The sequence below is a fragment of the Girardinichthys multiradiatus genome, chromosome 6, assembly GCF_021462225.1.
Source record: "Girardinichthys multiradiatus isolate DD_20200921_A chromosome 6, DD_fGirMul_XY1, whole genome shotgun sequence".
NCBI classification, from domain to species: Eukaryota; Metazoa; Chordata; class Actinopteri; order Cyprinodontiformes; family Goodeidae; genus Girardinichthys; species Girardinichthys multiradiatus.
Window position 1 is genome coordinate 24,794,653 of NC_061799.1, and position 22,775 is coordinate 24,817,427.

Below are 22,775 nucleotides of genomic sequence, written 5' to 3' on the forward strand. Positions count from 1 at the left end.
ACCTGATTAATAATTGGATAGCAAAAGGTCCTTAATAGGAGATGCTTTTTTTTTTTTTTTTTTACAGAACTTTAACCAGGTGAAGTTAAAACTATGCCACTTAAGGAGTTCTGGATAGAGCATATTTACAGACAAAGGTTTTTCATCTTAAATGCTAAATGTATATATTTCTTGTACAGTTTTGGCTTATTTACTGCTCTTCAGTGGGTTGTTCTTCTAGCAGATGGTTTGTTTAAGAGTCTACTCCAGTTAACGATTATTCAATTAACAAATTAGTTGACAATTATTTCAATAATGGATTGATCACGATAAATCTGATGAATTGTTTCAGCCCTAATCAGATGTACTTGAGATAAAACACCTCAAATTCTGGACTGTTGATGGTAAGGTCAAATTGCTTGTTAAAATATGGCAAGGTCAAGAGAATGGTCCAAAAAATTCAGACCATTGCCTTGAACAAACAAGTAAAGAGGTACATAAAGATAGCAAAGACCTTAAATGTTTCTAGAGATGATTCAAATTTTTAAAGGACTGGCCGCATCAGGTAAATCTGGCAGAAAGAGGAAGTCATCAATGGCTGCCACAAGACTCCTGAGGAGGCATCTGGTTGAAAACCCTCGGCAGACTGCAAAGGTCCTGCAGCAATACTCGGTGGCACTGAGGTTTTAACTTCCACTCTAAAGCACATACTTAATACAGAAGGGCTCCATGCCTGAACTCCAAGACGTACACCATTATAGACCCAAATGCACCAGAAAAGTGAGCTTCAACTTTCTCATAACTATATAAATAAGTTAATGAGGATTTGTGATTCTGTTCTTTGGGACAATAAATCAAAACTGAAACTTTTTTGGGCCTTTGGATCAGCAGTTATGATGAAAAGTACACAATGCCTACAGTGAAACATGCAGTTTAGGGATGCACTGGGCTACTTTGCTTCCATTTACATTTTAAACCTACAGCATGTTCAGACCAAGATAGAAGCTGAAGTCCCTGCATCATTTGACCTTTAAATAGGACCATAATCCCAAACTATTTTCCAAGTCAACCAAGGATTGGTTTCAGAAGAAATCTGTAAGATAATGAAGTTGTTATCCTTACCTCTTCTTGTTTTGACAGCAGCTCAAGCCAAAGTTGGAGAGCATTGCACATTTTACTTGAAAGCTCGCTGGTCTCTTTGGCTTTAAGTAGAAGACGTGCAGCCAAGCCTGAAAAAAATGATATTAAAACTCAAGAACCTATGAATGTATGATGAGAATTATCTGAAATAAAGATGCTATTCTTCCCATTGTTTTCAAGCCAGTCCCCAGAGGAAACAGAGTGCACCAAGAGGCCATTTAGTTGGTGTCAATTATTTTAGTAAAACCTAATGAAAATCTATCATTTATGATATTTAGCTGTTAATATAATAATTAATGGTGGATGGTAATAAGGATAAGGAAATAAATTTTGTTACCTAAAATCTAAAATACATGTTTAAATCTCCCAATTAACATTTACATAACATGATCTGGTTTGACGTAGGGCAAAGCAATATGAACATAAATGTATCTTATATTTTATAGCGTTTAATTTAAAACATTATTTACATGTTTATGCTGAGGAGGAATTTTGGCCTACTTTTCTTTGCAGAATTGTTTTAGTTCAGCCACTTTGGAGGTTTGACGCATGAATGGCCTGTTTAACTTCATGCCACAGTATTCACATTACGTCTGAGTCCACACTTTGACTAGGCCAGTCCAAAATGTTATGTTTTTTTATTTGAACCATTTACAGTTGGAATTGCTAGTTTGCGTTAGATCTTTGTCCCGCTGCATAACCCAAGCGAGACTTTAAACTCTTGATGAATCTGAATTGCGGACCTTAACTGAGGCAGGCGAGACCTGCAGTGCTTGAGATTTTGTCTCCACCTGGATCAATTGACGATGCACTCTTGGAATATTTTTGATAGCTCGCTGAAGTCCCAAAGCTTTACAAATGGCTTTGTAACAATTTCCAGATCGATGAATGCCATAACTGATTCTCATCCGTTCTTGAATTACTATAGATTAGGGCATAAAGTTTTGCTTGTAGACATATTTTTCCCTATTGAATAAATTATTTATTTACTCGTGTAATATTTGTCTGTTATCATTTTGTTTTTAAAAATCTAAAAAGATTAGAAGTGCCAAAATAGGAAAAACATAAGATATCCGTTAGGAGGCACATGCTTTTTCACAACCCTGTAACTAATTTCCATTTCTTTCCCTTTTTGCGGAAGACTCTACATGTATTAGAAAGATTTGTCTGCCTACCAAAATGCTCTTCATTCTTTATCATGGATTCAAATATTGACACTTCACTCTCCAGTTTCTGCTGGCAGGCCTTGGCTGACTGTGAAAAAACAGGACAAGAAATGAAATTGAGCAGTTGAACAACTTGCAGCTCTCAACTAAACAGATATGTTGTAAAATCTTGAGTTAGAAAAACTAACAATCTATGAAGACCTTATCATTAAAGTTCAATCAATACGATGAAATAACAGTTGTATGTTCAAATTGAGTCATACATCTATAACTCAGATTCAGAAAGCTCGTAGAATCTTTAAAGGAAGGTTAATTGTAGTGTAAAATACAGGTCCTTCTCAAAATATTAGCATATTGTGATAAAGTTCATTATTTTCCATAATATCATGATGAAAATTGAACATTCATATATTTTAGATTCATTGCACACTAACTGAAATATTTCAGGTCTTTTATTGTCTTAATATGGATGATTTTGGCATACAGCTCATGAAAACTCAAAATTCCTATCTCACAAAATTAGCATATTTCATCCGACCAATAAAAGAAAAGTGTTTTTAATACAAAAAACGTCAACCTTCAAATAATCATGTACAGTTATGCACTCAATACTTGGTCGGGAATCCTTTTGCAGAAATGACTGCTTCAATGCGGCGTGGCATGGAGGCAATCAGCCTGTGGCACTGCTGAGGTCTTATGGAGGCCCAGGATGCTTCGATAGCGGCCTTTAGCTCATCCAGAGTGTTGGGTCTTGAGTCTCTCAACGTTCTCTTCACAATATCCCACAGATTCTCTATGGGGTTCAGGTCAGGAGAGTTGGCAGGCCAATTGAGCACAGTGATACAATGGTCAGTAAACCATTTACCAGTGGTTTTGGCACTGTGAGCAGGTGCCAGGTCGTGCTGAAAAATGAAATCTTCATCTCCATAAAACATTTCAGCAGATGGAAGCATGAAGTGCTCCAAAATCTCCTGATAGCTAGCTGCATTGACCCTTCCCTTGATAAAAACACAGTGGACCAACACCAGCAGCTGACACGGCACCCCAGACCATCACTGACTGTGGGTACTTGACACTGGACTTCTGGCATTTTGGCATTTCCTTCTCCCCAGTCTCCCTCCAGACTCTGGCACCTTGATTTCCGAATGACATGCAGAATTTGCTTTCATCCGAAAAAAGTACTTTGGACCACTGAGCAACAGTCCAGTGCTGCTTCTCTGTAGCTCAGGTCAGGCGCTTCTGCCGCTGTTTCTGGTTCAAAACTGGCTTGACCTGGGGAATGCGGCACCTGTAGCCCATTTCCTGCACACGCCCGTGCACGGTGGCTCTGGATGTTTCTACTCCAGACTCAGTCCACTGCTTCCGCAGGTCCCCCAAGGTCTGGAATCGGCCCTTCTCCACAATCTTCCTCAGGGTCCGGTCACCTCTTCTCGTTGTGCAGCATTTTCTGCCACACTTTTTCCTTCCCACAGACTTCCAACTGAGGTGCCTTGATACAGCACTCTGGGAACAGCCTATTCGTTCAGAAATTTCTTTCTGTGTCTTACCCTCTTGCTTGAGGGTGTCAATAGTGGCCTTCTGGACAGCAGTCAGGTCGGCAGTCTTACCCATGATTGGGGTTTTGAGTGATGAACCAGGCTGGGAGTTTTAAAGGCCTCAGGAATCTTTTGCAGGTGTTTAGAGTTAACTCGTTGATTCAGATGATTAGGTTCATAGCTCGTTTAGAGACCCTTTTAATGATATGCTAATTTTGTGAGATAGGAATTTTGGGTTTTCATGAGCTGTATGCCGAAATCATCCGTATTAAGACAATAAAAGACCTGAAATATTTCAGTTAGTGTGCAATGAATCTAAAATATATGAATGTTCAATTTTCATCATGATATTATGGAAAATAATGAACTTTATCACAATATGCTAATATTTTGAGAAGGACCTGTATGCTCAAAAGTGCAAAAATAATACCTAATAATCAAATTTACAATGAAACAAATTTAATACAAAACATTTAGCATCCTAAATGACAAACAGACCTGTAGCTAAACATTTAACTTACCTGAACTGCTTGCGTTAGGTTCCCCAATTCCACATCACCATTACTACCTGCATCTGAAGTAATCTGGCCTTGGCTGAAGTGACGAGTGCTGTAGGACGCGTGCTCCTCCAAAGCATCCAGCCATCTCTGCGCAAGCAAATCCCATTAATATTAAACCATTAGTCTGTTCATGCAGCTATGTTTGCAGAAGCAGTAGCACTGCAGCAATAAAGACAATGTTTTATCTTGCCTTCCTTGTTGCCATGGAGTCCATCTTTGGAGGCACCTTGAAATTATGCACAGTGTCATCAAAGCACTTGAGCATGAAGAAGCAGTGATCCCAGGGTTTTACCTTGAATAACAAAACACATAAAAGTCAAATATCATAATGTTGCAGGCAGAGTGTGATTACAAGTGAAGCATGTATTACATGGGCATGCTTGTATGGTCATGAACGAGGACAACAAGCATCTAACCTCTGCTACTCACCATGTAATAGGCTTGGGAAAGAGATTTACATCCCTGTTTTCTAACTCCAGCACTTGCATCAGCTCTAAAATCAGAAGAAATACAAGACCGATTTATATCATTCTTTATAGATTTACAGATAAATATTACTTTAATTCATCAGTTTAAGATATAGGCTTCAAAGTAAGCAACCTTACTGCCTGGGATACCAGGAGATTGTTCCATTCTCAATTACCACCCAGTGAGATCGCCACCCAAGAAAACATGAACTCTGTAAAAGACAAAACAACAGATAAGTCCAGCGTTCAATTGCAAGCACATAAATTTAATTAAATGGCCCCTTAGGGACAAATAAAGTTTATTGAATTTAACTGATTTAAAGTTCTTTTTCAGTTCAATTCAATAAAACTGTATTCGTCCTCATAGACAAAGAAAGTCCTGACAAGAACCTAGAAAGACAAGGACTTAGACCACCAAACCACAATCCAAATACTCATCAGAACGTATGACCAGCAGAAGGCAACAAATGTCTGAAATCCCTAAATTTCAACCTGATGAAGTCTCATTGAGATGAACAAGCTGAATCCATTTAGATGTCAGTTTGCCATCAACAGCCCAGAAAGCACTAATATAAATACCCATTTTTGGGAAGGGGATGTCATGGGGGCTAACAATTCAACACATTGTCCAGGTTGAGGTCCTACCATCCTAATTTCTAAAGGGAACTTTGTCAAATATTCCTGTTATGATTCATATAAAACTATTTATGCTGAAATATTGATGTAATTTTTTTTACTACCTCTTACTTAAGAACCAGTTAAAAGAGCATTTCCTGTAGAAACATACACGGTATCTTTACATTGTACAGAAAGACCATGATTTTGTTTTTCCTCTTGTTTTTTTTATATAATAAATGACAGGAGGATTGATTGTTTTTTTACATTTATTTAAATTTACAAAAAAAAAAACTTTGGAGAAGCAAAGTTTACAAACATTGAATTAGTATTTGGTAGAATTGCCTATTGAACTGTATAGCTTGGGTCAAACTTCTTGGTTTCCTTCCACAAGCTTCTCACTATGGTTTGCTCGCTTACACACACCTTTTCAGCTCTGTCAACAAATTCAACAGGACTGACATTAGGTCTTTCAGATAGCCACTCCAAAACTTAAGCCACTTTACAACAAATTTGTTGGTATGCTCCAACTAGTTGTCCATTCAGAAGACCTATTTGTGCCAAAATTTTAACTTCCTAACTGATGTCTTGAAATGTTGATTCAATATTTCCACATATTGTTCTTTCCTCTTGATGACACCTTTTGTTTGTGGGCACCAGTCCTCCTGCAGCAAAACATCCACATAGCTTGATGCTTTCACTGATGCACCTCACAGTTGGCACAGTGTTCTCAGGCTTGAAAGTTTCACCCTTTTTTCCTCTAAATGCAACGTTGGTCATTTCGGCCAAAAACTTTGCTTTTAGTTTTCAGACCACAGAACATGTTTCCAAAAATTAGGGTCTTTGTTCCCGAGCGCATTTGCAAACTGTAATCAATATTGCTTTTGGAGTATTGACTTCTACCTCTCTGAGCCAGCGTTGTCACAATGTCGTCTGATTCTGTTCTGGGGTTGATGTGCACATTTTTGCACCAAAAGTCATTAATCTTTTGGATATAGAACCGGTTCCTTAATGAACTGTGAGATGGCTGAACACTCCTGTGCTGTTTATACTTGAATTTAATAATTTTAACTTTTTGAGCCTTGTTGAAGTCCAAAACCCCTTCCTAATAACTTGTCTGATCTCTTTTGAATTTAACATTGTGATACACAAGGAAGCAGTATGCAGTGGGGAGAGCAAGTATTGGATACACTGTCAGTTTTGCAGGTTTTCCCATTAGCAAAGCATGTAGAAGTCTTTCATTTTTATCATAGGTGATCTTCAACTGTGAGTGACGGAATCTAAAACAGAAATCCAGAAAAATCATTGTGTGATTTTTAAGTAATGAATTTGCAGGTTATTGCATGACATAAGTATTTGATACATCAGAAAAACAAAACTCAAAATTTGGTACAGAAACATTTGTTTGCCCTTACAGATATCAAATGCTTTCTGTAGTTCTCGACGAGGTCTGCACACACTGCAGCAGGGATTTTGGACCACTCCTCCATACAGAACTTCCTTCTCCAGATCCTTCAGGTTTCGGGGCTGTCGCTGGGCAATACGGACTTTCAGCTCCGTCCAAAGATTTGCGATTGGGTCCAGGTCTGGAGACTGGCTAGGCCACTCCAGAACCTTGAGATGCTTCCTACGGAGCCACTCCTTAGTTGCCCTGGCTGTGTGTTTCAGGTCGTTGTCATGCTGGAGGACCCAGCCACGACCCATCTTCAATGCCCTTACTGAGGGAAGGAGGTTGTTGGCCAATATATCCCGATACGTGGCCCCATCCATCCTCCCCTCAATACAGTGCAGTCGTCCAGTCCCCTTTGCAGAAAACCATCCTCAAAGAATGATGTTTCCACCTCCATGCTTCACAGAAGAGATGGTGTTCTTTGGGTTGTACTCATCCTTCTTCTTCCTCCAAACTCATCGAGTGGAGTTTAGACCAAAAAGCTTTATTTTCGTCTCATCAGACCAAAGGAACTTCTCCCATTCCTCCTCTGAATCGTTTTTATGAATATTGGCAAACTTCAGACAAACCTGGACATGCGCTGACTTGAGCAGGGTGACATTGCGAGCGCTGCAGGATTTTAATCCATGGCGGCGTAGTGTGTTACTAATGGTCTTCTTTTAGACTGTGGTCCCGGCTCTCTTCAGGTCATTGACTAGGTCCTGCCATGTAGTTCTGGGCTGATCCCTCACCTTCCTCGTGATCATTGATGCTCCACGAGGTGAGATCTTGCATGGAGCCCCAGACCGAGGGAGATTGACCGTCATCTTGAACTTCTTTCATTTTCCTATAATTGCGCCAACAGTTGTTGCCTTCTCACCAAGCTGCTTGGCTATTTTCCTGTAGCTCATCCCAGGCTTGTGCAGGTCTACTATTTTATCCCTGATGTTCTTACACAGCTCTCTGGTCTTGGCAGTTGTGGAGAGGTTGGAGTTTGTTTGAATGAGTGTGTGAACAGGTGTCTTTTATACAGATAACGACTTCAAACAGGTGCAGTTAATACAGGTAATGAGTGGAGAATAGGAGGGCTTCTTAAAGAAGAACTAACAGGCCTGTGAGAGCCGTGATTCTTACTGGTTGTTATGTGATCAAATACTTATGTGATGCAATGAAATGCTAATTAATTACTTAAAAATCACACAATGTGATTTTCTGGACTTTTGTTTGAGATTTCGTCACTCACAGATGAAGAATGATAAAAATTATAAAAATGAAAGACTTCTACATGCCTTGCAAGTGGGAAAACCTGCAAAATCTGCAGTGTATCAAATACTTGTTCTCCCCACTGTACCTGTAATTACCTTAGATGTCGTGGATTAAAATACCAACAGCTTATTAAGTGACATTGTCATCCTCTGGATTTTCCCAAACTGTTCAAATGAACAATAATTTAGTGTTTGTGAACTTCCCAGTTCGAAGAAAGTAAAAAACATCATGGGAATGCTAAATGACTGAAAACACTATAACTTTTTTCTGATTTGTCAGACTGTGAGAAGAAAATTGTTGCACAGTGTTTGTAAACATCTGGGTTCAAATGTAAATACAAACATATACTACATTTAAAACCCAAACGGCTATACTAAATTCTAATCCTACATTTATACATAAATTGTGAAAAGTAAACAGATATAAATGAAAGAAAACAGTTTTTGTGATAAAATTAGATTTAACCCATTAAATGTGACATTTTCTTAGCTGTAAGCCCTTAACCTAGTGTCAACTAGGTTAAGGGCTGTTTTGACAACTTCAGGTGTACCACCACAATATCAGGCAGCTGTTTTTACATGTATTTGTTGTGGCTGATCAGTGTATACCACCAAATATGTGCACATCACAGACTAAATGAGGAGAGCATATGAGAATTCCCTTTGACATCTGTGTACCTTCCAAAGAGGGCCCTCAACCTTCTGCACCCCACTGGCCACATCCTGAAAAACAAAATACTCTAAATGGGTAACAGATGGAGCTATTATTGACATATTTTTATATAACTCAACAGCTCTGTGTGTAGCATTGTTCTTTTAGCACTGTTACTATACAAAACCTTATTACTGAAGCTGTGCCAGGTTTATCAGACATCCAGCCCAGAGCAGAGACTGCCAAGTTGTAAGACTTTTCTGCATAGTCAGAGCCCAAGAGAACCAACAAAAATACAGGTCCTTCTCAAAATATTAGCATATTGTGATAAAGTTCATTATTTTCCATAATGTAATGATGAAAATTTAACATTCATATATTTTAGATTCATTGCACACTAACTGAAATATTTCAGGTCTTTTATTGTCTTAATACGGATGATTTTGGCATACAGCTCATGAAAACCCAAAATTCCTATCTCACAAAATTAGCATATCATTAAAAGGGTCTCTAAACGAGCTATGAACCTAATCATCTGAATCAACGAGTTAACTCTAAACACCTGCAAACGTTTCCTGAGGCACTTAAAACTCCCAGCCTGGTTCATCACTCAAAACCCCAATCATGGGTAAGACTGCTGACCTGACTGCTGTCCAGAAGGCCACTATTGACACCCTCAAGCAAGAGGGTAAGACACAGAAAGAAATTTCTGAACGAATAGGCTGTTCCCAGAGTGCTGTATCAAGGCACCTCAGTGGGAAGTCTGTGGGAAGGAAAACGTGTGGCAGAAAACGCTGCACAACGAGAAGAGGTGACCGGACCCTGAGGAAGATTGTGGAGAAGGGCCGATTCCAGACCTTGGGGGACCTGCGGAAGCAGTGGACTGAGTCTGGAGTAGAAACATCCAGAGCCACCGTGCACAGGCGTGTGCAGGAAATGGGCTACAGGTGCCAGCATTCCCCAGGTCAAGCCACTTTTGAACCAGAAACAGCGGCAGAAGTGCCTGACCTGGGCTACAGAGAAGCAGCACTGGACTGTTGCTCAGTGGTCCAAAGTACTATTTTCGGATGAAAGCAAATTCTGCATGTCATTCGGAAATCAAGGTGCCAGAGTCTGGAGGAAGACTGAGGAGAAGGAAATGCCAAAATGCCAGAAGTCCAGTGTCAAGTACCCACAGTCAGTGATGGTCTGGGGTGCCGTGTCAGCTGCTGGTGTTGGTCCACTGTGTTTTATCAAGGGCAGGGTCAATGCAGCTAGCTATCAGGAGATTTTGGAGCACTTCATGCTTCCATCTGCTGAAAAGCTTTATGGGGATGAAGATTTCATTTTTCAGCACGACCTGGCACCTGCTCACAGTGCCAAAACCACTGGTAAATGGTTTACTGACCATGGTATCACTGTGCTCAATTGGCCTGCCAACTCTCCTGACCTGAACCCCATAGAGAATCTGTGGGATATTGTGAAGAGAACGTTGAGAGACTCAAGACCCAACACTCTGGATGAGCTAAAGGCCGCTATCGAAGCATCCTGGGCCTCCATAAGACCTCAGTGCCACAGGCTGATTGCCTCCATGCCACGCCGCATTGAAGCAGTCATTTCTGCAAAAGGATTCCTGACCAAGTATTGAGTGTATAACTGTACATGATTATTTGAAGGTTGACGTTTTTTGTATTAAAAACACTTTTCTTTTATTGGTCGGATGAAATATGCTAATTTTGTGAGATAGGAATTTTGGGTTTTCATGAGCTGTATGCCAAAATCATTTGTATTAAGACAATAAAAGACCTGAAATATTTCAGTTAGTGTGCAATGAATCTAAAATATATGAATGTTAAATTTTCATCATGACATTATGGAAAATAATGAACTTTATCACAATATGCTAAGGACCTGTAGATAACGTGCATCCGCACTCATGTGGGGAAGAAATATCACAGGGCAAAAAATGAATTCTTTGGAAAACAGAACAAAGGCTACAAACTAGGCTTTTAAAAGAGAAAAATAGTTGCACGCAAAACATTTCAGTTGTTACAACCAGAAACACAACTTATGGTGCAACATGAGAGGTAATAGGATACTCAATATAATAAAAGCACCAATGTACATATTAATTGGTCAACTAATCTTTACTAAACAGCATATATACAACTGTAGTTGAACAGACTGGCATAGTGTGCCATGCAAAATTATTCAGATGTCTTGAATTGTTGCACATTTTGCTACATTGCAACCACAAACTTCCATGCAAATCATTGTGACAGACCAACACAAAACAGTGCATAAGTCTCAAAACGGAGAAAAACAGTCCGTGGTCCTCAAGGGATATTTGTTTTTTTTAAACAGAAAATCTGAAGAATGTGGTGTGCCCTAATCTTCTAGAAACAACGGCTCACCATGTTTTACTGTGGGAATGATGTGTTCAGGGTGATGTGCACTTTTAGTTTTTTTGCCAAGCATTTTACAAATAGGCCAGAAAGTTCAAATTTTGCTCTCATCTGACCAGAACATCCATCAAATGTTTGGCATGTTCCGTACATGACTTGTGGTGTACTACAAACATGACTTCATGGTCATGGTCCAGGGTGGATATAAAATTAAATGAAATTCATTTTGGAGAAGCAACTTTGATCAGTTGCGTTGACGTGAGGTCAAAAACTGTTTGATCCCACCTTTTCCTGATAGGTTTCCATCATCTGTTTGAGTTCATCAGTTTGAACCAAGTCCAGTGCAGTCTGATCTGCAACATCACCAGCAATATAAAGAAATTATGAACAGCTTCTTCAAAAATTACTAAATAATGTTTAAGAAGACTTAACTACTCCCACCAATAATCCTGAAAACAAGATTAGCCCAGTACCGTTACTGTTCCTGACATTTGGGTTGGCTCCGAACTTTAGCAGCTTTACAATGCAGTGCTTCTGCCCTCTGTAGGCTGAACAGTGTAAAGGCGTATTTCCAACTGAATCCCTGCAGTGGATATCAGGAGCCTCCTTGGCACTAAGCTTAAAATTAGAAGATAAAAGAAGAAAGTGAAAAATTCAAAACAAAAACTGACATGTCTTTACAATTTCATCTTCAAAGGAAACCTATTCAGAACTGGGATAATTGTCTTAAACAAATTCTGAAGGGAGAAATAAAGGTGATAAAGTATAACTCAGCCAAGCAAGGTTAACTGGAAGACATAATCTTGGTTTAGGCACACCGGCCAATGGACACAAAATCAGATAAAACTATGTGCCAGAAAACAGCATAAAATCAACAGAAATTCACATCAGAAAAAACAACACCTGTTTGAAAAATAACAATGTTTTAAGCAAGAAAGATCAAATTAATGAGCAATTTATTCTTCTAAAATTCTAAGATAGTTCAGATGCTAACCAATTTAGACAGAGTGTAGAGATCCCCCTCCCTAGCAGCCTCCAGAAGCCTCTCCTCTCGACGTCTTGTCTCCCTCCTCTCTGCAGCTGCACAGACCAAACACTGAAGCACTTGAGAACAAAAACAGCTGAGCTTCTGTAATGAAAAGTCATATATATATATATATATATATATATATAAAACTACAATTTCATACCCTCTAGCATGGTAATGATTTCATCATCTTCTGTGACATCTTTGGGGATTCTAGCTGTTCCATTGATCATACTGGCACGGGCATCATACCGAAGCAGCAACAGAACAATCTCCTTCAGAGTGAAGAGAGCAATAAAATAATAAAAAAAGTCTGATTATCACTTTTTAACAGTGTGTATTCTCATTGGAAGATTAATAAATGTATTCATACCTTCCTTCCTGCATGTGCAGCTTTGTGCAGAGGGGTGTCACCCATGTTGTCTTGCAAATTCACATCCACCCCTGCCTGCAAATGCATCCATTGTAGTACATTTCTATGGCTGAGTGTGCTCCATACAGCATACAGACTACTCTACATTAACATCACCTTGAGTAACTCTTCCACAACATCCCTGTGGCCAGAGCTACAGGCCAGATGAAGGGCTGTCCATCCTAAGGTGCTGTTAGACCTGGCTGCAGGAAACAGGACAATTGAGGTTTTCTTTGAGGTTTTCCAAGGCACATCTGACGTCATGGCTGTAATAAAACACCCCCCCCCCCACTTACATCTGTAATTAATGTCAAACGAGTTGTTTTTCTCTATCCTCGAATGAAGCATCTTCTGGATGAGAGGACAATCCCCCTCTTTAACATAAAGAAGAAATTGATCTTCTTGCGCGTTTTCCTGCATTACTGGACTTCACAGCGAGAGTTAACTCAAACTTAATCACTGACGCACTGCCGAGACTCGAAACAAACTAGGCGCTGTTTCACTCAGCCATTATTTTTACCAGCTTGTTATTTAAACTTACGCAAGAACACCTAACTCAATCGACTTTTACAGCAAGAAGCTTTCTTGGGAGGCACAAAACTTTCGAGGCGAAATTAGATCGCTTCCATCAGCTGACAAACCGCCGTCACGTGACCGCGCAGCTGCTAAACTGGGGCGCTGCTACAGTAGCTGATACCACGGGCAAGTATGATGGTCGGCCACCTCGGACCCCCCCAAAGCACAGCACAGCTACGCAAAGCAGCAAATATTTCAGTACTTCTTAATTTTTTCGGTTATTTTGACTTATTTATCTAACACACTTTTTTTCTGAAATTTATGAAAAATTCAGGACTTGATAGATTTTAGATAGATAGATATATGTTCAATCATTATGTATAAGGTAAAACATAATTTATTAACTTATCATTAAGTTGTTTATTTTCCCTTTTTAAATACTGTTTGAAAACAGAGAGTATGATGTCAGAGGACAATTTATGTTCAAAAAACCTACAGTGTAAAATATGCACTCTGTGGGGAAAACAAAGCATATTTGTTGTCAGCTGTCTGTAATCAGTTTTCTCTTACTTATTTGGATATGTTGTGAGCACTGTAAAAAAAAAAAAAAAAAACAAGGTCATACACCACTGGAGGCTAAAATTGCTAAATTTGGCATCTGAAGTGAAGAGTCGTATTTCACAGTTTTTAAGTGAATCTGGACTCCTGATCATCTCTGTGTCACAGTCAGCTTAGAACTGAAATAATATTTTTACACTAACCATCTCCAAAAAAACCCCCACTGTTTTTGAAAACACCCTAAAAACAAAATATGTTCTGTTACTTTTTGGCACATAAGCATTAGGGAGAAATGTAGACTTAATGTTGAGTGACATTTTAATGAGGTCTAGTTGTAGCCTCCATGTTGAAATGCTGTCTGTTGATCATGTTACAGAAAGTGACAAATAATGGAAATGAACAAGACATAAATAGATTAGACGAGCTGTCATTTATAAAAAATAAAATAAAAACACCTTATAAAACTTCATTTGTTGGACTGGTGAGTTACAACCAGTGAGCTAAATTTTTCTTTGGTGTATATACTTTTATTTGCTTTGCTCTTGTAGTAAGTCTGCCAAAATATAGATTTCTATTCGAAAAATATAACAGTTTTCTTTGGCAGTATTTTATCCACTGTTTACTGTAAATAGAGGTTATAATCATAAATGTTGATTTTAGACACAACGTACTGTGAAAAAGAGGAGAAAGGCAGTAGAAGATTCTTAAAATGAAAAATAGTCACATTCTCTTCCACCTTTATATGTTTGCAACTAGTGCATTGCATCATTTTAGAGTAATTTTTAATAAATTTAAATATGCAGTCTGCTGGGTATAGTTTTCAGATTAAACGTACTTTTTGAAAATAAACTTTATGCAGGTATTAATCATGTTATTCATTAAGCCCACATTTCTGTATTTAAAAAGTTTTTTTCTTGACCTTATGTAATATTTTAATCTTAGTTTTCATGTTTTCATTAGCTGTCAGTGGATAATCATTATAATTAACAGAAATAAAGGCTGGGAAACCTGTTTTACTTAGTGAATTAAGTTACGGAAATAAATGAACTTTTCAATAATATTCAAACTAATTGAATTTGACTTTATATGAAATATGCAACACTGTGGTGAATATTAGTTCATCCTTATTTTTATATTTATTTGAGAAGAAAACATTGTTACGATCCTGGGGTTGTTGTGTGTTTTGTTTTTTCTCTTGGTCTCTTCGTTCTCTTCCGTTCCCGTTGCGCTCTCTTGCTGCGAGGGTGGAGCTGCTCCTGCTGAGCATCAGTCTCACCTGAGACCAATTATCCTCATCAAGCTTGCTTGCATTAAAAACACTCATGGAACACACTCTCTAGGCTTGATGGTCAACTATATGTTGGTAATCAAGCTTTCTTGAGTTATGCTGTTTAGGACTCACCTTGTGTCTCGTGTTGTTTTATGTGAAACCTACATTTGGATGAGTTGAAAATTTCTTACCTACCTTCAGCATATCAAGTGATTCTTTTCTGCCAGCCTAAACCTTCACCTTTAGCCTATTATTTTGCATAAAAAGATTTAAAAGTTTGATTATTCGGGTATGCCTTTTTTGACTATATCTTCCAGTTCATTATTGAGGTGTCTCTGGCTCCATCCAAATTGTCTAGTTTCAATGAATCCATAAATGTACTTAACGATTGGAATGTGCTTAAAGAAACATTTATAACATTTCTTGACTACGTTTTTGATGGCAGACTCTAGGACAGATCCAGAGAGGATCACAGCAGCCACTGAATGGCCCATATGTGACAGTTACAACCCTTCATGGGTTTTGCCAATTTCTACTGAAGATCCATTAGTAATTAATTACAGTCAGAGGGCTGTTCTATGAACGTCTCAAGGCTATAAGAAAATATTCATCTGTAATGGGAAGGCTGAAGCTACTTTCAAACACCCGAAACATACTGGAAACACTTTCTACACCTTTATTTTTTGTGCAACCTGTTCCCTGTTTCACTTTCTGTTGTAAATTGATGCATGCAATTCTTTGTGCCATCTTGTCCCAAATGACAGGTCCAGAGGAAAAGCACCTTGCTGGTTCTTCTCTTGTCATCTTGCCTCTGCTAAGTGAAATTATGATGTTTTAGAAAGCTAGTTACTGTTTGTCTGGTTGCTCATAGTAAAATTAAGGCAGTGGTTTCAGGGGGTTGATCATTAAAACCTTTCTTACCTGAAGTCAGCTAAGCACCTCAATCCATGTAGGTCTCTTTGGTGATAGTTTTCTCCAGATTCAGCAACAACATAACTTGCTTTCCCAGATCGCCACACCTGATTCCCTTTCTCATTTGGTCTCTTCTGACAAGGAACATCCAAACGCTGCTTCATGTACCACTGGAAAACTCACCCCCAGAAGATTCAGGATATAATTTAATAAGCACTACATACAGAAGCAGATCCATTCTGGATCAGTTTGCTCCAGTGAAATTCATTAGGTATACAACCAGTTTCTCCTGGAACCTATGGGTGAGCCAAACCCTCCTACATTATTTGTGATGGCCCTCCTTAAACAATTGTGTTTGTCGTCAAATCTTTCATCTGCATCCCATGTAGAAGTTCTTTCTGCCACAGAAACCTCAAACCTTATCCATCATGTCTTCCTGCTTCACTGCGTCCCTTAGGAGATTTCACAGGCGTCGGAAGTTCTTTTCATCTCTTAGTACTAAGGTTATGCTTCCATCAGTCTCCATCTTCAGACCAATGGACAAACTAAGAAGATGAGCCAGGATCCCGAAGCCCCCTCAGGAGTGTCACTAACTGGAGCATTCACCTACCCTGGAAAAATATGCATGCAAACTCCACATCTCTGCTGCCACTGTATATTTATCTTTCAAAGCACTTTACTATCACTGTCTATACCTCATAATTGAAGTCCCACTGTGCAACCTCAGTTGGTTTCTATATTGGTATGCAAATCTTTTCTCAGATATTTGAATAATTTTGAAACACCAAAGTCTTAGAAGTTTGCAACATTTTAAAGGGTTCTTTAGTAGCTTGGAATAAATCACTGCAACATATTCAGTTTCTTACAGTTGTGGAAAATTAGGACGCCGTCATATTCTGAAGTAACTTCCTGAACCACATGCAGAACTACACAAGCTGGAGGCAGATGAAAAGGTTAAAGATTTATTTATTGCAACACCAAAGAAGCACCTGATACTGGAACGGACTGGGTTCAGGTCTCGGGAGGCTTGCGGCTTCTGGAAGGGAGAGGGACAGTTAGTGGGGGATTGGATGAGGCATGATTTAAATAGAAAGATTTGAGATAAATACACGACTTACTGTTCCGGGTCGAAAGGCATGCTGTGAGGTGGGGTGGAGATTCTGATGGTGAGTCTGGTAACAAATTTATGGATGGAAGTCTGGGCTGGTGAATCTTGAGAGTTAGAGAGTGGGCAGGCAAAGGCTGAAGCAGAGTTAAGGAGCTGCAGTGGACGGCTGTAGATGAAGGGGTTTCCAGGGGCAAACTGTCATACAGGGAGTAACAGAAACAATCCGGGAGCAGGGAGAAAACTTCCACCTGGAGAGAACAAAGAGGGAATCTGAGAGAAGTCATCTTTCTGAAGGCCTCAGACAGCTATTTCTGTCTTGCAATGGTGTTCATTCACACATTTCAAGTGTCAGAAGCACACCAAACTAAATGTCTGAGGAAACAGACCCCCTTCAAATTGCTGAGTAACAATATTAGAATTATGTTCACCTGATGTGATTTACTTATGTATGATTTAAGTGGTAATAGATTCTAGGGTGTCCTAATTATTTCCTCTGTTGGGACCCAGCCATGGATTTCAACATTAAAACTCCGGTACACACTTTTCTGGAAATTTTAAAATAAATTGCATTTAAATGACTTCCAGCAACTGAGGAAAGGGGGGTAGCAGCAGACTTCCCATGATGCCACTGTCTGAATAAGAGCACCCCCTCTCCAACAAGCCGACCTTTTCCACACGGCCTTCGAAAGGGACCAGATAGGGGAGACAAGCGCGCTGATGTCTGTTTGCTGGCAAAGAGACATAAACTCTTCAACTGGATCCAAGGATGTCATATGATCATCGATTATATGCAAAGTTAAGTACGAATGAAATACTGTCTGTGTATCCGATATTTTCATTCAGGAATGGGGAAATTAAGGTGTAAGAATTGCTTACTTTCTCTCTGAGGCCTGCAGAAGCAAACTGTCCCAGAGAAGTTCCCTACAGAGAAGCGGTCTCTACGCAGCCGAGCAGAACGGTCTCCCAGTCTGGAAGGAAGACTGCAGAGACCCCATCACCGTGGTAACGGTAACGTGCAGTGTGGTTAGCGGACAGAACGGGCCATCTTTCATTTAGAGCTATGGAGGTTAGCTGGAAGCTAACCCTTTGTTCACAGAGCTCTCTTCAAACTTCATCGTCGCTTGGACAACGTTCCTCACCACAGCATGGTCAGAGGTTAGGTTTGGGCAGAGCAGAATAATATAGAAGTGATTTAGATCGAAATGATCTAAACATTTTTCATTTTATAAAGTTTGGTTTTTGTGTTGAACTCAGCTATCTTGGTGCTAGTAGAATATCTGCAGCACACGTGTTCAGGTTGTGTTCTTTGTGTGTTTTTAAAGTTAAGACAAACTTTATTAAAGGGTGATTTTAAACAGAAGATTGATCATAACGCGCCGTCCGCGCTTTTGCATTTTAATCCTTTTATTAACGGTATTTTTAAAGGTGTGTGTTTGAATCTGGTCCTAAGCTAGCAGCTTCTTTATTAGCTTAACTGCTAACAGCTAAGGACATGTGCTTGTTGCTAAATAATATTTACCCAGAAAGGTTTAGTTTTCAATCCAGTAAATAATGTGTCCCTAACATCATTTTGCTAAATTTGATAACTAAGTAAACACCATTAAACCCCATTCCTCCAGAAAGATTTGGCTCTTTCCAAAATATTCCCTTAATGATATTTCTTCAAATATTATTTTAATAAATAAAGGCAGCTAATGAGACACCGTTGAGAAATGGTCATCCAGAAGGTTGGTTTTATTCAGCAGATCAATATTTAAAACATTATTTTATTAAAATAATATTTTATCTGATCTTGCATTGTGAATGGTTGTCTAAATGTTTGCTGATGACTGCCTAAGTTAGTTCCAAGACTAACTTAACTTCATTTCCAGATTCTTCAAGATAATCCTTGGTTCTCAAACATAAATTACATTGCATGGTAATGTTGCATCACTTTTTTGGTCATGGTTTTCAATCATCTTTAATCAACTTGTTTATATTGTACATAGCCCATTAGTCTTCGTTATTCCTTAATTCTGCTTGGTAGTTTACTTGGATTGTTTTAGCATAGTAAAGAGTTTGTTGATTGAAATATGTTTGACTTTGAGTTGACTTATTTTTGTTAATAAATTCTTGTATTTTAAGAAATTGTGTGAATTCATTCCATATATGTGCAGAGTTTTGCTGTTCAATAATGTCAGAGCTCGTCTCACACCTTTCTATTTTGTCCTAATACCACCACCTTACTAGGCTGGTATTCACAGGACAACCCTTAACAGACCAAAATATTATTTGATAAAATATTAAAATATTAATATTAAATATTAAATAATATTCTCAGATTCATAATCCCAACACCTCATTAGAAATACCAAATTATCTTTTCTTCAGTTTTAGCGATTATTTAAATTACTTAAATTAAATTAAAGGCTAGTAGTGGGTCAAGTTACTTAGTTGACATAAAATGTACTTTATTTTCAGTTTTTATAAATTTGTTTTTTACTTTTACCTGCTAGTTGGCTCGAGATCAACAAGAAACTAATGTTAGGGCTCTTCCACATCTGCCCCTGCAGCTCATCAGCATTTCTCTTTTATACTGAATATGCATGTACATGTGTATTACCACAGATAGAGAGAAAACGGGAAAAAGGAGGCCACCTTTGTACATATAGAGGTATTGTGCAAGCACAAGATATGGTTTGTTTACAGTGCTGGAGGTTTTTGCAATATCGGCAGCTCAGATTCAATTCACCTTGCTTTGCCCTACGTTTTCTACTTATATTTGTATCATGTTCCGTGCACAAAATAATACATATTACTGTGTAAATGTTCCATTGTTCTTTTTGTTTATGTTTGCACCACAAATCTAAGCATAATTCAATTTCCACATATAAGTGATTATTTACATTTTATGTATTAGTCACTGAATTATTAAATAAATGCTGATATCTGAATGAAAAACTATAATGTGCAATTACGTCCCAATACTGAAGCATGTGTGCCTGGATGGCAGTGCTTTAATAATAGCCTTGATCAGTTCTCAGTGCATAATTTGTGACAATATGTGACAAATGTATCTTCATCAATCATGTGTATAACTGAATTGCAGACAAATTAAGTATAATTATTAACATTCTGATAAGAGCTAGTTTGAGCTTGTTTTTCTGTTGGAATAATGGACAGGCTGAATTCAGTAGGTTTTTTTTTTCACAATAATTTTTGGATTTACTCGTACTCGTACTTGTACTCGTCGTCTTCCGCTTATCCGGGACCGGGTCGCGGGGGCAGCAGATTCAGCAGAGACACCCAGACGTCCCTCTCCCTAGACACCTCTTCCAGCTCCGGGTGGAGCCCAAGGCGTTCCCAGGCCAGCTGAGAGACATAGTCCTGGAACACCTCCCGAGGAAGGCGTCCAGGAGGCATCCGGTACAGATGCCGAAGCCACCTCAACTGGCTCCTCTCGATGTGGAGGAGCAGTGGCTCTACTCCGAGCCCCTCCCGGATGGCCGAGCTCCTCACCCTATCTCTAAGGGAGTGCCCGGCCACCCTACGGAGGAAGCTCATTTTAGCCGCTTGTATCCGCGATCTCGTTCTTTCAGTCATGACCCAAAGTTCATGGCCTTAGGTGAGGGTAGGAACGTAGACCGATCGGTAAATCGAGAGCTTCGCTTTTCGGCTCAGCTCTCTCTTCACCACAATGGACCGGCACAGTGTCCCCATTACTGCGGCAGCCGCACCGATCCGTCTGTCGATCTCCCGCTCCATTCTTCCCTCACTCGTGAACAAGACCCCGAGATACTTAAACTCCTCCACTTGAGGCAGGAACTCCCCTCCAACCTGAAGAGGACAAGCCGCCCTTTTCTGGTCGAGTACCATTGCCTCTGACTTGGAGGAGCGGATCTTTATCCCAGCCGCTTCACACTCGGCTGTGAACCACCACAGCGCATGCTGAAGGTCTTTGCTAGAGGGGGCCAGCAGGACCATGTCACTGCAAAAAGAAGAGACGAAATCCACTGGTCCCCAAACCTGACCCCCTCTGGCCCTTGGCTGTGTCTAGAAATCCTGTCCATAAAAGTTATGAACAGGACCGGTGACAAAGGGCAGCCCTGCTGGAGTCCAACATGCACCGGGAACAGGTCAGACTTAGTGCCGGCAATGCGGACCAAACTCCTGCTCCGCTCATACAGGGACCGGATGGCCCCTAATAAAAGGCCCCCGATTCCATACTCCTGGAGCACCCCCCACAGGGCATCACGAGGGACATCTCACCTCTCCAATACCCTGGCGTAGGCCTTACCAGGTAGGCTGAGGAGTGTGATCCCCCTGTTGTTGGAACACACCCTCCGATCCCCCTTCTTATGAAGGGTGGATGGGAGGGGGAGGGGTGGGGGGGATTTAAATCCAAATAATTTTTGGATTTACATTCATGTTCAAAAACAACCTCAAACCAAAAAAAAAAAAACACCTTAAATTGAAGGTTATACAAAATATATATATAAATATATATATATATATATATATATATATATATATATATATATATATATATATATATATATACAAAGCTGGTAATGGAAACATTACATCATACATACAGACATTAATCAAAGCATAGTCATGAAATCAGGTCTGGTGAGGGATGGAAGCACATTGAGCTAGTCTCTCCTAATTAGCATGGCAATTATCGTAAGCTGTCACAGTTTTTAAGCAAGGGGTGGACTGCGTGTGCTCCGAAGCATAATCCCCAACAAATTACAAGATAATGGAGGCAATGAGAGGCCTATGCTTCAAAGGGAAACAGGAGATAGAATCCCCAGCAGGGACGTTTTAGAGACAGACACAGAACTACAATAAATAGGAAAAAAGGTGGGAGAAAAGGGTCAGAGTGTGGTCTCTTCTTATTGAGCGTGTCTGAAAAAGTGAGGAAGGTTTTTTTCTTTGGTCTGGATAAGTAATTTGCTCTATAGAACTTATGTTACAAGAGATCTTCTTTTGCTCAAAGTGTATGTTTATTATTCCTTTGGTAAACAACATCCCAAGTTTCTTGTGGTTAATATCAGTTTTTGATATGGACATAATGGCTCAGCACCCAGGGGGCCATTATGTCAAAGGGCAGCAGAAACACCTAATAAAGGTAACTGTCGGTTGCACGTCAAACAAGTTTTCTATTGCATATTGTGATTTCCATCAAATATGGAGAGGGTGCCCCTTGTTTTGCAGATTATGAGAAAATATGGTCATACACTGCTTTTGGGTCATGCAGTTTAGGCATTTGGTTCAAGATTTCTATTCAGAACTAAAATAAAAAGTAATTTAATCATTCTTAAGGTATATGTGTTTAGGTCTACCTCAAAATCTAAAATAAAATCAAGTGATTGTTTAAACCAGAATTGAATAATTCAATGGTGAAAGAAGATTCTTTAAAACCCACTTTAGGGTTAATGAAACTTTCATTATGTCTGTAAAATCCCCCACAAAAAGAAAATTTTGATGTTGTTTTGGCATTATGGCAACCTTAAACGTAAACAAATGTGAAAACAAGTGTTTAATAGATTATAAAAAGAAACACAACTTTATTTTTCTGTCAGTGTGACATTAAGTCAGACTAGATGTTTCCTGTTTTGCATCTGTTCAGATTACCAAAATAATGTTTTGGTGAAGGTGGAAGAGCAATTGTCGGAGAGAATATTTGAGATTCTTTTTTTCACTTTGATCAACCACAGAAGTTCACATATAGTGCCTTAATATATGGTAGAACCTTTTTTTTTTGAGTTTGTTTAAAAGTTGAATTTGAAAAGATG

General features: G+C 39.2%; 1 protein-coding gene across 3 annotated transcripts in view; it reads right to left on the reverse strand.

Annotated features, from left to right (window-relative positions):
* The window catches only part of LOC124870118 (oxysterol-binding protein-related protein 1-like), a 38,263-nt gene extending 24,999 nt beyond the window's left edge, over nucleotides 1-13,264 (reverse strand). The window contains exons 1-14 of one of the 3 annotated variants that reach the window (XM_047368636.1): nucleotides 12,928-13,264; nucleotides 12,749-12,834; nucleotides 12,593-12,667; nucleotides 12,383-12,494; nucleotides 12,187-12,272; nucleotides 11,666-11,810; nucleotides 11,478-11,545; nucleotides 8,835-8,879; nucleotides 4,986-5,059; nucleotides 4,810-4,873; nucleotides 4,571-4,672; nucleotides 4,342-4,467; nucleotides 2,295-2,373; nucleotides 1,102-1,208 (exon numbers count right to left, since the gene is read on the reverse strand). In XM_047368636.1, coding sequence (XP_047224592.1) covers nucleotides 1,102-1,208; nucleotides 2,295-2,373; nucleotides 4,342-4,467; nucleotides 4,571-4,672; nucleotides 4,810-4,873; nucleotides 4,986-5,059; nucleotides 8,835-8,879; nucleotides 11,478-11,545; nucleotides 11,666-11,810; nucleotides 12,187-12,272; nucleotides 12,383-12,494; nucleotides 12,593-12,667; nucleotides 12,749-12,834; nucleotides 12,928-13,051 — 1,293 coding nt within the window. In that variant the 5' untranslated portion in view covers nucleotides 13,052-13,264. The remainder of the gene's footprint in view (nucleotides 1-1,101; nucleotides 1,209-2,294; nucleotides 2,374-4,341; nucleotides 4,468-4,570; nucleotides 4,673-4,809; nucleotides 4,874-4,985; nucleotides 5,060-8,834; nucleotides 8,880-11,477; nucleotides 11,546-11,665; nucleotides 11,811-12,186; nucleotides 12,273-12,382; nucleotides 12,495-12,592; nucleotides 12,668-12,748; nucleotides 12,835-12,927) is intronic. The other 2 variants (XM_047368635.1, XM_047368637.1) reach the window with 2 other exon arrangements.
* Nucleotides 13,265-22,775: the final 9,511 nt, after the last annotated feature.